Source organism: Rhinatrema bivittatum, chromosome 3, assembly GCF_901001135.1.
Source record: "Rhinatrema bivittatum chromosome 3, aRhiBiv1.1, whole genome shotgun sequence".
NCBI lineage: Eukaryota > Metazoa > Chordata > Amphibia > Gymnophiona > Rhinatrematidae > Rhinatrema > Rhinatrema bivittatum.
Window position 1 is genome coordinate 247,098,529 of NC_042617.1, and position 12,452 is coordinate 247,110,980.

The 12,452-nt window shown below is 46.0% G+C and overlaps 1 protein-coding gene across 3 annotated transcripts in view; it reads right to left on the reverse strand.

Annotated features, from left to right (window-relative positions):
• STX7 (syntaxin 7) overlaps positions 1 to 12,452 on the reverse strand; it is a 127,538-nt gene that overhangs the window by 14,597 nt on the left and 100,489 nt on the right. For all 3 annotated transcript variants that reach the window (XM_029594409.1, XM_029594408.1, XM_029594407.1), the window contains exon 8: positions 8,232 to 8,304. In XM_029594409.1, the coding sequence (XP_029450269.1) occupies positions 8,232 to 8,304 (73 nt within the window). The remainder of the gene's footprint in view (positions 1 to 8,231; positions 8,305 to 12,452) is intronic.

The following is a 12,452-nucleotide window of genomic DNA, read 5'->3' on the forward strand; positions in this document are numbered from 1 at the left end:
AAACTGGTTAAAAAATTAGAAACATTGAGTAGGATTAAATGGCCAGTTTTCTCAGTGGAGAAAGGTAAACAATGGAGTGCCTCAGGGATCTGTATTTGGACCGGTGCTTTTCAATACATTTATAATGATCTAGAAAGGGGAATGACAAGTGGAGATGATAAAATTTGAAGATGACACAAAATTATTCGTCAGAGTTGAATCACAAGTGGATTTTGATAAATTGCAGGAAGATCTTGTAAGACTAGACGAATAAGCATCCAAATGGCAGATTAAATTTAATGGATAAATGCAAAGTGATGCACATAGGGAAAAGTAATTCATGCTGTAGTTACATGATGTTAGGTTTCATATTAGGAGTTACCACCCAGGAAAAAGATCTAGGCATCAACGTGGACAATACATTGAAATCATCAGCTCAGTGTGCTGCAGCAATCAAAAAAGGAGTATGTTAGGAATTATTAGGAAAGGAATGGTGAATAAAATAGAGAATGTCATAATGCTCCATGGTGAGATAGTACCTTGAGTACTGTGAGGCAGATTTTATAAATTTGTGCGAGCGCGTACTTTTGTTCGTGCACCAGGCGCGAACAAAGGTACGCTGGATTTTATAAGATACGCGTGACTACGCGCGTATCTTATAAAATCCGGGGTCAGCGTGCTCAAGGGGGTGCACATTTGTGCAACCTGCGCGCACCGAGCCCGGCACGCGCTGCCTATTCCCTCCGAGGCCGCTCCGAAATCGGAGCGGCCTCGGAAGGAACTTTCTTTCCACCCCCCCGCACCTTCCCCTCCCTTCCCCAACCTAATCCACCCCCCGGCCCTATCTAACCCCCCCCCCCTACCTTTTGTTGGCAGATTTACTCCTGCTGAAAGCAGACGTAAATCTGCGTGCACCAGCAGGCTGCTGGCGCGCCATCACCCGACCTGGGGGCTGGTCCGGAGGCCTCAACCATGCCCCCGGGCTGGCGCCACGCCCCCGGTCCCGCCCCGAACTGCCCCCCCGGACACGCCCCTGGACACGCCCCTCCCCGCCCCTTTTACGAAGCCCCGGGACTTACGAGCGTCCCGGGGCTGTGCGCGCACCGGCGGCCTAAGCAAAATAGGCGTGCCGGCGCGCAAGGGCCCTGCGCGCGTAAATACGGCCAGATTTACGCGTGCAGGGCATTTAAAATCTGGCCCTTAGTGTATTTTGGTCATCACATCTCCAAAAAGAAATAGTTGTCTCCTAGCCTAGGGGTAATGTTTCTTCTTATCCTTTTAAGGGAATATAAAATGTCATGAACCAGGGAATGTAAACAAAATGGTTACATAATCTTGCCTTGTGTGTGATGGTGGCTGGGGCATTAAGGCATTTGTGCTCTGAGTGCCAGGGGCTGTGAGTTTGAATCCAGCTTAGGTAAAAAGGGAGGGGGATGAAAAGTAGGTACTATTCAAGCTTTTGCTAGACTTAGTTTTTGGGAACTTGCCAGGTTCTTATGGCCTGGATTGGCCACTGTTGGAGACAGGATGCTGGGCTTAATGGACCCTTGGTCTGACCCAGTATGGCATGTTCTTATGTTAAGCAAGCATCATATTAAATTTAACAATTTATTATGCAAGTCTGATATATGGATAGTTCTGGAAAAAACGTGTTTTTTGCTGCAACTTATGGGAAGCTGGCAGGGTTATATATCCTCGAGCAGTTGCCATGTCTGGTATCCTCTAAGAAAAAAATTATGAAATATGAAGTAGAGAATGGGTTGGCTAGCTAAGGGAAAGAGATGTTTTGCTGCTTGCTGATGCATGCATGAAAGGAAAATTGGTTCTTACCTGCTAATTTTCGTTCCTGTAGTACCATGGATCAGTCCAGACAGTGGGTTGAGCCTCCTGTCCAGCAGATGGAGACAGAGAAAAACTGAAAGGGTATCCTATATCAGGACAGTGCTCACCCTGCGTCCCTTCAGTATAAACATTATCAAAGCAGAGAAAACATTGCTGAAAACTTTAACCAGAGTAAGATCAAGCAAGTAAAAATTGTAAAACCCAAACTGTAATTGGAATTTCAAACAAGTCAGAGAACCGCTCTTATATATGTATTTAGATAGTAGATACTTCCGGTGCCTTATAGTTCTGAAATGAAGTAGACATTCCTCAAATCTGTGAATGAAAAGTTTCTGAGCAGACGTATCGCAGGTAGATGCAACCAGGACTGATCCGTGGTACTACAGGAACGAAAATTAGCAGGTAAGAACCAATTTTCCTTTCCCTGTACATACCCGGATCAGTCCAGTCAGTGGGATGTACCAAAGCTTCCCTAACTAGGGTGGGACCGAGACAGTCCCGCTCAAATCACCTGCATGCCGAAGGAACCAAAAACTGGCGCCTGAACATAGAGACGATGATACTGAGGCAAAGGTATGTAAAGATTTCCAAGTAACTGCTCTGCATATCTCCTGTGGAGAAACCAACTGGCTCTCCACCCAAGAGGTAGCCTGTGAACACAAAGAATGGGCTTTTAAGCCCTCTGGAACCGTCCGGCCCCGACAGATGTACGCCAATGCAATCACCTCCTTCAACCATCGCGCGATGGTAGCTTTAGAAGCCTTGTTCCCCTTATTCTGCCGCTCCACAAAACAAACAAGTGATCTGAGACTCGAAACTCATTTGTAACCTGTAAATATTGCAGGAGAACTCTCTTTACATCAAAGCGCCGTAGATCTCCGCCGGGTATGCTTGCAATATCCTCTGGAGAAAAGGCAGGGAACCCCACTGACTGATTGACATGTAAGGAGGACATGACCTTTGGCTAAAAGGAAGGGACTGTTTTAAGAGAAACACTCGAATCAGAAAAACGGAGTAAGGGCTCCCTACAAGACAAGGCTTGGAGCTCAGACACCCTCCTGGCCGAACAAATAGAGACTAGAAACACTGTCTTAAGGGTCAGATCCTTAAGCGTGGCTGGAGGGGCTCGAAAGGCACCTCGCAAAGGACACGAAGTACCAAATTAAGGCTCCATGATGGACATGTAATCCGGATGGGTGGGTTCAAATGCTTAGCCCCCTTGAGGAAACGAACAACATCTGGATGGGCCACCACCACATAACCATCGACCCGCCCTAAAAGGGAACAGAGAGCCGAAACCTGTACCCACAAGGAGTTGAAAGACAGACCCTTGGAGAGACCATTTTGTAAGAAGGAGAGGACCTGGGACACCGGGGCCTTGCATGCCGGTACTCCGGAGTCGGCACACATATTCTCAAACACTCACCAGACCCGAATGTAAGCGAGAGAGGTAGAAGTCTTACGTGCCCACAACAGTGTAGAAATAACTTCCTCCTTATAACCCTTCTTCCTTAGACACCGCCGCTCAAAAGCCAGGCCGCTCGACAAAAGCGATCCGCCTGATCAAAGAATACAGGACCTTGCTGCAGAAGGTTTGGGAAGTGGCTGAGGGGAAGAGGACAGTCTGTCACGAGATTCATCAGATCCATGAACCATGGTCTCCAGGGCCATTCTGATGCCACGAGGATGACTAGCCCCACATGAAGTTCTATCCTTCGGAGTACTTTTCCTACCAGAGGCCAGGGTGGGAACACGTAGAGGAGGATGCCGCGAGGCCAGGGCAGGACCAGGGCATCCACGCCTTCCGAGTAGTGCTCCCTTCTGCGACTGAAGAAACTGGGAGCCTTCGCATTTCACATGGTGGCCATCAGATCAAATTGGGGAGGTCCCCACCTGTGCATGACAAGATCCATTGCTTCTTCGGACAACTCCCACTCTCCGGGGTCTAGATGTTGATGACTGAGAAAATCGGCTTGAATATTCTCCTTCCCTGCAATGTGAGAGGCTGCCAGGCGATCTAGGTGGCGCTCTGCCCAGGAGAGTTGCTTGCTGGCTTCCAGGGCCACCAGACGACTCCTGGTGCCCCCCTGGTGATTGATGTAAGCTACAGTGGTGGCATTGTCGGAGAGGACTCACACAGCTTTGCGGCGGATCAAGGGTAGGAAAATCTTGAGTGCCAGGTGAACCACTCAGGCCTCTGGACCATTGATGTGCCACTTGGATTGGACTGGGGACTATTGACCTTGAGTAGACTGATTTTGACATACTGCTCCCCAGCCGGAAAGACTGGCATCTGTCACGACAACAATCCACTGGGGTGTCTGTAGGGGCATCCCCTTCAACTGGTGAGTGAGTGAGAGCCACCACTGCATGCTGGTGGTGGTAGAGTCGGAGAGCGGTAGAGGAGTTTGAAATTCCTCTGAGACCGGCTTCCAGCGGGACAGCAAAGCTTTCTGTAAAGGATGCGTATGCGCAAAGGCTCAAGGAACCAAATCTATAGTTGAAGCCATAAAGCCCAGAACCTGGAGATAGTCCCAGGCCATGGGCACCGAGAGAGATAACAGATGTTGTACTTGATCCATGAGCTTGAGTGCCTGGGCCTCGGGCAGCAAAGCTTTGCCCATACGAGTGTCGAAGCATGCACCTAGGAATTCCAGGACCTGAGAGGGCTTGAGGTTGCTCTTGGAGAAATTGACTATCCACCCAAGGGAGGAGAGGACTGACAAGACCCTGTGGACTGCCATCGCACAGAGCTTCTCTGATTTTGCCCGAATGAGCCAGTCGTCCAGGTAAGGTTGGACTATCTCCCGGCGGAGGAAGCCCGCCACTACCATCATGACCTTGGTGAACGTGCGAGGGGCGGTGGCGAGACTGAACAGGAGTGCACGAAATTGGAAGTGCCGACCCAGGACATTGAAACAAAGATACTTCTGGTGTTCCTGATGGATCGGGATGTGAAGGTAGGCCTCCATCAAGTCAAAAAAGGCAAGGAATTCGCCTGAGTGAACCGTCGCTATCACTGCCCTCAGGGTCTCCATTCGAAAATGGGGAACCTTGAGTGCCTTGTTGACTCTCTTGAAGTCCAGGATAGGCTGAAAAGAGCCGTCCTTTTTGGGGACGATGAAGTAGATGGAATACTGGCTGGACCTCTGTTCCTCCTGGGGGATTGGGACGTTGGCACCGAGCTCTTGAAGCCTAACGAGAGTCTGGCACACTGCTGGACACTTCAGACTTCCGCAGGGAGAGATTAAGTAGCAGTCCTGGAGATCCCGAGCAAATTCTAACACGTTGCCTCTTTCGATTACCTCGAAGACCCACTGATCCGAAGTAATTTTGGCCCATTCCTCGAGAAACAGGGACAGACGTCCATCTAAGTTGAGAATGGAGGAATGGGCTGACCGCATCTCATTGTGAGGACTTTGTGGTGGGTCCTTGATGGCTACCATTACGGAAGGGGCATCTGCCACAAAAGGAATGAGACCATGCTTGACATCTGGTGGAGGTATTCTTCTGGACCGCTCCCCGTGGCTTGGTGTACCTGCGCTGCCTCCGGAAATGAGCGTGCGAAGGAAAGAAGGACCTGGACTGTTTAGGGCGGTCTTCAGGCAGCTTATGAACCTTGTTGTCACCCAAAGATTTAATAAGCTGTTCCAGGTCCTCACCAAAAGGCAACTTACCCTTGAAGGGGAGGGTGCCCAACTGTGATTTAGAAGAGGAATCTGCTGCTCAATTCTGTAGCCAAAGTAGGCGCCTGGCCGACACCGCTGAAACCATGGCTCTGGCCTGCACCCTGAGAAGATCATAGAGGGCATCAGCCCCATATGCAACCACGGATTCCAGCCGCTCCACCTGTTCCGCCTCTGCGGCCGGGAGGTCCTGGGTGCTGAGTTGTTGTTGAACCCACCTGAGGCTTGCCCGCTGCATGAGACTGCTACAGACAGTCATCTGAACCCTGAGCGCCAAAACTTCAAAGATTCTCTTGAGATAAACATCGAATTTACGGTCCTGAAGGTCTTTCAAAGCAGTCACTCCTACTACCGGTAGGATAGTTCTCTTTGTGACAGCGGAGACCGAAGCGTCCACCTTAGGGACCTTGAGCATCTCTAAACACTGATCAGGGAGAGCTTGTCCATAGCTCTACCCACTCGTAAGCCGGCTTCCGGAGCTTCCCATTCCTGTAGTAGTAACTGCATCAGCATCGGATGAAAAAGGAATGTGCGTGGAGGGGCCCTCAGACCAGACAGGACCGGGTCCACTTTGCCAGAAGTCGAGGCACTCTTACTTTCTTCCGAAGGGGCATCTATGCCCAGCTTGGCTAAAACATAGGGAATGAGCGGATCCAGCTCTTCCCGCTGGAAAAGGTGTAGCACCCGTGGGTCTCCCCTTCCACCGGAGGATTCTGAGAAAGAATATCTGCATCTGGGTCAGGGTCCAGGAACTGAGGCAGCAGAATAGCAGGATCCAGAAGGGCAGGCACCCCCGGAATCATCCAAACCCGATTCGCTCCCTGAGCATCCAGGGTTTTGGGCCCCTGATCTGGAGCAGTCCTAGGGACCTTAACAGGTGGAGGGCCTGTAGGAACCCTAGCAGGAGGGGAGTCCGATGGTGGGTCTTCCGGCTGTAGTAAGCTGGCAACGTAAGCTTTATGTAAGAGAACAAAATCAGTAGAAAAATGTCTAGGAGTTTTTCCTCATACATGATATCACCTCCTATACTGAATCTCAACAAATCTATTGCGTCTAAATCAACTCATGTGACGAGTGTGTCAAATCAAAGTTTATGTATATATGTCTGAGTTAAGCATAAAAGAAACAAAAAAATTTTTGAGGAGAAAAGAGAAAGATTTCATATAATTTCATATGTCACCGCATCCAACGGTGTTTATAATTTTAATCATCAACCAACCTCCTCCCACCCGTGATTATTTCATGTTTATGCTTAGCGTGTAGTATTAATGTGATATGCTTTAATTGTGTGCTTACTATATTTAAATTTAAAATCGCATGTATTAGGTCAAGACTATCTTGTAAATTGTGGTCAAAGCTACTAACTACTTTTGACTATAGCACTAGATTTCTTTCGAAACGCCGAATTTCTCCCAAAAACGCCGACACTCTTCAAATATTAGCCGAAAGGCTGGAGACATGAAATCAATTCCCAAAACGTATCTTCTTATGTGTCCATATCCCAACAGGGCCTTGTTTCGAATCAAAGATCCTTCATCAGGGGATGTACTATTATGTCCTGGTTGTTAATGTCGTCCGGCGTTTTGCTGAAATTATACACGGCCTGGCTGTGAGCGGCGAAGAGAAGGTATTCAACTCCCCGCTCCTTCCCCCGAAGCTGTCAGCTGTTAGATTGCTGTGAAAAATCTTTTTTTTTTTTTTCTTCACATTGAAAATGACAGAGGTATGTAGACTTCCCTGTCAGCAGACCCGAGGCATATAACTTCTCCAGAATCTGAGCGGGGGAGGGACTGGATCACCAGTGCCACCCCAGAGCCAGGACTGAAAAGCTTCTCCATTTTGTTGAGGCAGGTCCGCCGGCCCTTAGAGTTCATCTGATCACAAAGCCGGCACCCCCAAACATTGTGGGCTACCCCCAGGCATAGGATGCACACATCGTGTGGATCCGTGATGGACACAGTCCAAGGGCACTGGGGGCACAGATGAAAACTTGCCAACGCCATATCAAAAAATAAGGCCGGCAAATGGTTGATGGCCTGTGGGTACTGAAAAACACTGCTACGGGGAACCAACCACGCAACTAGAACATATTGTGCCGCAGGACTGACTAAAGGCAGGGAGAACTGACAAGGACCTGCGCAGGAACAAGGCAAAAAATTAGCTGAAAAATTGAAGTTTTCCAGAGAATAAGAACCCGAGCTCCAAGACCATGAGACAAAAGTTCTGAGGAAAAAAAGACTGAGGGGGACCCCGTGTGGACTGGGGCATGCTGAGCATGCTCAGTGTGCCAGTGAAAGTTCTAGAAACTCTGACAGAAGTTTGCCGTGCTGGGCTCCATCTGATGTCACCCAAGTGCAAGCACTACCATCCTGCTTGTACTGGGAGAAAATATACGCATGTATATTTTTAAAATAGGTAGGTAATGTACATGTTGTTTGCTGCATTGATATATATAGTTTCAATGTATTGCATTTATTTGCACGTAAGCCTATATAACACTGGTACGTTGTGGGGTGGAGATGCGCATATTTTATAAAATGCACTTATATCATAAGCATAGGTTATAAAATATTTGTGTAGATCTACTTGTGGCAATACACATGCATATAGGCCGTTGTGAATTTGTTTGAAAGTTATCCTCCCAATGTATCTCTCATATATTAACTATCTTATTTATACAGTAGATATAAAAGATACACAAATCTCCATAAAACAAAAACTTACCTATCACGTCTCCTTGCTCATGCACCATCATTCCCAAATCTTTAAATATTTCATTTATGTTCATAATATCAGTCTGTAGTAAAGAAACATTTGTCAAAATCAATCTAAACAATTGTGCTTTTTCATTGAGACTTGATTAAACATACCAGATTCTTGCTGATACAATAATTCTTTAATGTTTATTGTGGGAATTATGAGCTTTGCCAGCAGGCCATTTAGGGGTTTGACACTAACTTCCCTTCTCCCTGGCCTATGCGCTGAATAAAGCATTACTTGTGCTTAAGCCTCTCTGCCTAGGAGAGGATACCTGACTGTAATGTATTTCTCTAGCTTATAATTAACCCTGATTGCCTGAAAGAAAAGCTAGTTGCCCCTAGTCAGGGGCAGGACAAAGACAGGAGGTATAGAATTCAGCAGCCAATGAAATGATCCGTACACACTCCCTGAGCCAAGCCAATAGTGTAGAGTCACGTCTGTTGCTATGTGGAAAGGAGCCAATCATGTGATGACACATCATCTGCCTTTGTATGAATGTACAATAAAAAAAGCACCCTTGGGAGTGCTCGGCCCTTTTCTCCTGCCTGCCATGAAACCTGCCTGATGCGTCTTCATTGCCTCCATATTCAATATTTATAGTAAAGCGATTAAAGAGGAAGATCATAATTAGCTTAATTTGAGCAACAATCTCCCAAGCAAGTTTAAATTTAACACTCTGGAATCCAGTTTTCAAACTCTTTATTTATTCATCTAAGTGCGAAATCTACCAATAAGGAGATCCATACTAAATATGCTGGGGTGCAAGAAAGCTAAGTAAAATTATCCAGATAACTATTAGAAACATATAAACATGACTGCAGAAAAAGATTGTATGGCCCATCCAGTCTGTCCACGTCCAATTAATTTAAGATAATTAAAATTCTCCTCTTTCTTCAGTGATCCCTTGTATTTATCCATGCTTTTTTAAATTCAGATACTGTTTTATCACCTCCACTTCCACTGAGATGCTGTTCCACACATTCACCACCCTATCCGTAAAGAAATATTTCCTAAAATTATTCTTGTTCACCCTCTTTCAACCTCATCTTATGACCCCTCATTCGAGAGCCTCTTTTCTACTGAAAAAAGGCTCACCTCCTGTGCATGGAAACCTTTGAGATATTTTAATGCAGAAATGACTTACCTGATAATTTCGTTTTTCTTAGTGTAGACAGATGGACTCAGGACCAGTAGGACCATGCTCCCCTGCCAGCAGATGGAGAAGGAGCAAGCTGATGTCACAGTATACATAACTTTGCAGTGATCCCAGCCTGTCAGTATTCTCTTCAAAAGCAACTGTGAACAGACTAGCTAAAAACGTGATTAAAAACAGGTAACCAGGGGTCGAGAGAGGAAGGACTGCCTTTCATACTTGTTGCCGGGATAAGAGGAGCCTCAGTGCCCCGAAGTTTTCTTGTGCCACGTGACCATTTTGATGCTGAGGGCGGACCTGGAAACAGTCCTATAACAGCGGGCTGTTTTACTCTCCCTGCGGGTTGAGAGGGGAAGGACTGCCTTTCATACTTGTTGCCGGGGTAAGAGGAGCCTCAGTGCCCCGAAGTTTTCTTGTGCCACGTGACCATTCTGATGCTGAGGGAGGACCCGGAAACAGCCCTATAACAGCGGGCTGTTTTACTCTCCCTACGGGTCGAGAGGGGAAGGACTGCCTTTCATACTTGTTGCCGGGGTAAGAGGAGCCTCAGTGCCCCAAAGTTTTCTTGTGCCACGTGACCATTCTGATGCTGAGGGAGGACCCGGAAACAGCCCTATAACAGCGGGCTGTTTTACTCTCCCTACGGGTCGAGAGGGGAAGGACTGCCTTTCATACTTGTTGCCGGGGTAAGAGGAGCCTCAGTGCCCCGAAGTTTTCTTGTGCCACGTGACCATTCTGATGCTGAGGGCGGACCCGGAAACAGCCCTATAACAGCGGGCTGCTTGCGGTGCGCAGCCGATGACGGCGCGCTGCCAAGGGCGCGCAGTTATCAGGCTTTGCCGGGCTTCGCAGGGAATCGCAAGGAACGCAAGGAATTCTTCTTCTTTTTTGGTTTGACTAAGAGGCTGCATACTCTCAAAGACCCCACGTGAGGAAAAAGGTGAGACGATCAACTCAGCTAAGTCCCCTTCTTTTTCTTTGATTGTTTTTAATTATTATGCCTCACTCTGCCTGGAAACGAAGGGCAAGAGAGAGAATTGTTATTGAAGGGGAACCAGCTAGTCCGATATTGGGCCCTATGGATGCCCATATCAGAAGGATTCCCATGATTCTGGGTGGATTGTCGATTGAAGGAATGCAAGAAGGCAATGCAAACCTTCGTGACCTTGAAATCTCTTTATCCCCGGATTGTAGAGTACCCCCTGAAAATCCTGCTACTTCAAGATCTGAAAGGGTGATGACATGGAGGGTCCTCTGGAAACATCTGAGGTTCCTGTAGTGGTTCAGAAGGGGCAGTTATGAGAGGGGAGTTATCTCAAGAATCTGTTTTAGAAAGTGAGAAATTTGAAATGATACCTATTGTGAGACCACATACTTTTTCATTAGAGGTGATATGGGAAACACTTGTTGTTTTAGATAAAAACGTATCTCTCCAATTAAAACCAATAGTTAAAAATATGGAAAAGATAGAAACAAAAGTGAATAAAATAATTAGTGATGATAAAAAGAGAGATTTGGAAATTGGAAGCAATTCTCAAGAAATAAAAAAATTAAATAATCAAAATGGTTTAATAATGAAAGAAAATAAATTTCTGACGAGGAAAATGGAGAATCTAGAAAACCTTTTGAATTAACAGTAAAACTTTGTATTCAATACGTTCAGCAACTGGAAGCCAATGCAGATCTTGCAACACAGGAGTGATATGCTCCCTCTGACTGCAACCAGATATCAAATCTTACAGTAGAATTCAACACTTGGACAGCACGAAGAGAATTTTTTGGTAACCCAAGAAGCAAAGCATTACAGTTGTCTACTGTCAGTAAAATCAGGGCATGGATATTAGGAATTAGGACGAAATTTCTGAAATCATAATATGGGTCATAGTGGCGTAATTTATAGTAGCCAGTCTTGATTACAGCCTTAATCTGTGGCAACATTTTTAGGTATGAATCAAGCAGCGCACCTAAACTTTTAACCTTAGTAGAAATAGTAATGGCTGATTTTTGAAAAGTGAATGTCTCAGTAATCTTAAGCTTGTCAGATCTTGTAGTACTAATACCTCAGTTTTTTTGTAAATTTAAGGCCAAGATATTAAGTCAGCTAGTGACATACTGCAGCTAGACAGAAAGAAACTGATTAAAATGTTTTGTTCCAATTTGATAACAGCAAGATAAAAAATTGGATGTCGTCTGCAAAGATTCAATATCCTGAGCAGAGTCCAGCAAACAACTTACATAATGGGTTTAAATCCATATTGAAGAGGGTAGTGGACAATGCACACTGGTATGTAGTGGCTACCAAGTAGAATATTCAGATGCAAGATAGACTCTATTAGTCAAAAATGATGAAAACCAAGATAACACAGCTCCATCAATACCAAATTCAATCAATCTACTGACTAAGACTGTGTGACAGACAGTGTTGAACGCTGGCGATATATCAAGGCTTTGCCCACTGTCAAAACCACATCTGGACAGGACAGCAGTAAAATCTCGATGTTCAGAGATTTTCGAAAGCCAAATTAGAACTGCTCCAGGATGCGATTATATTGAGCCTGCTCAAAACTGCAGATTCCTCTAAAAGAATATAAACAAGCTGAAGCTGGTCCTCAGAAAGGCTAGCAAAATGGTGTGCGGTCTGTACCAAAAGCCCTATGAGATGAGACTTTAGGATCTAAATATATATACCCTAGAAGAGAGGAGACTGGGGAGACATGATAGAAACATTCAATGGAAACGAAGTTCTAGAACAAGCGGTCTTGATATGAAGCTCAGAGGAGCAATGTCAGTAAAAACATTTTTTTTCAAAACAGGAGGTGAATGCATGGAACCCCTCCCAGAGTGGGTGGTGGAGGCTAGAACAGCAGCATGCTTTAAGAGGGCATGGGATAAGCACAGAGAAACCCTTCTTGAAAATAATTGAAGAGATAGCAGAAGCATGACCTAGCAACATAATTTTAAAGTGCTCTACTTGAACAACTCAGCAATTAGTGTTGCCAGAATGAATAGCAAGGAAGTAATAAGGAATATTA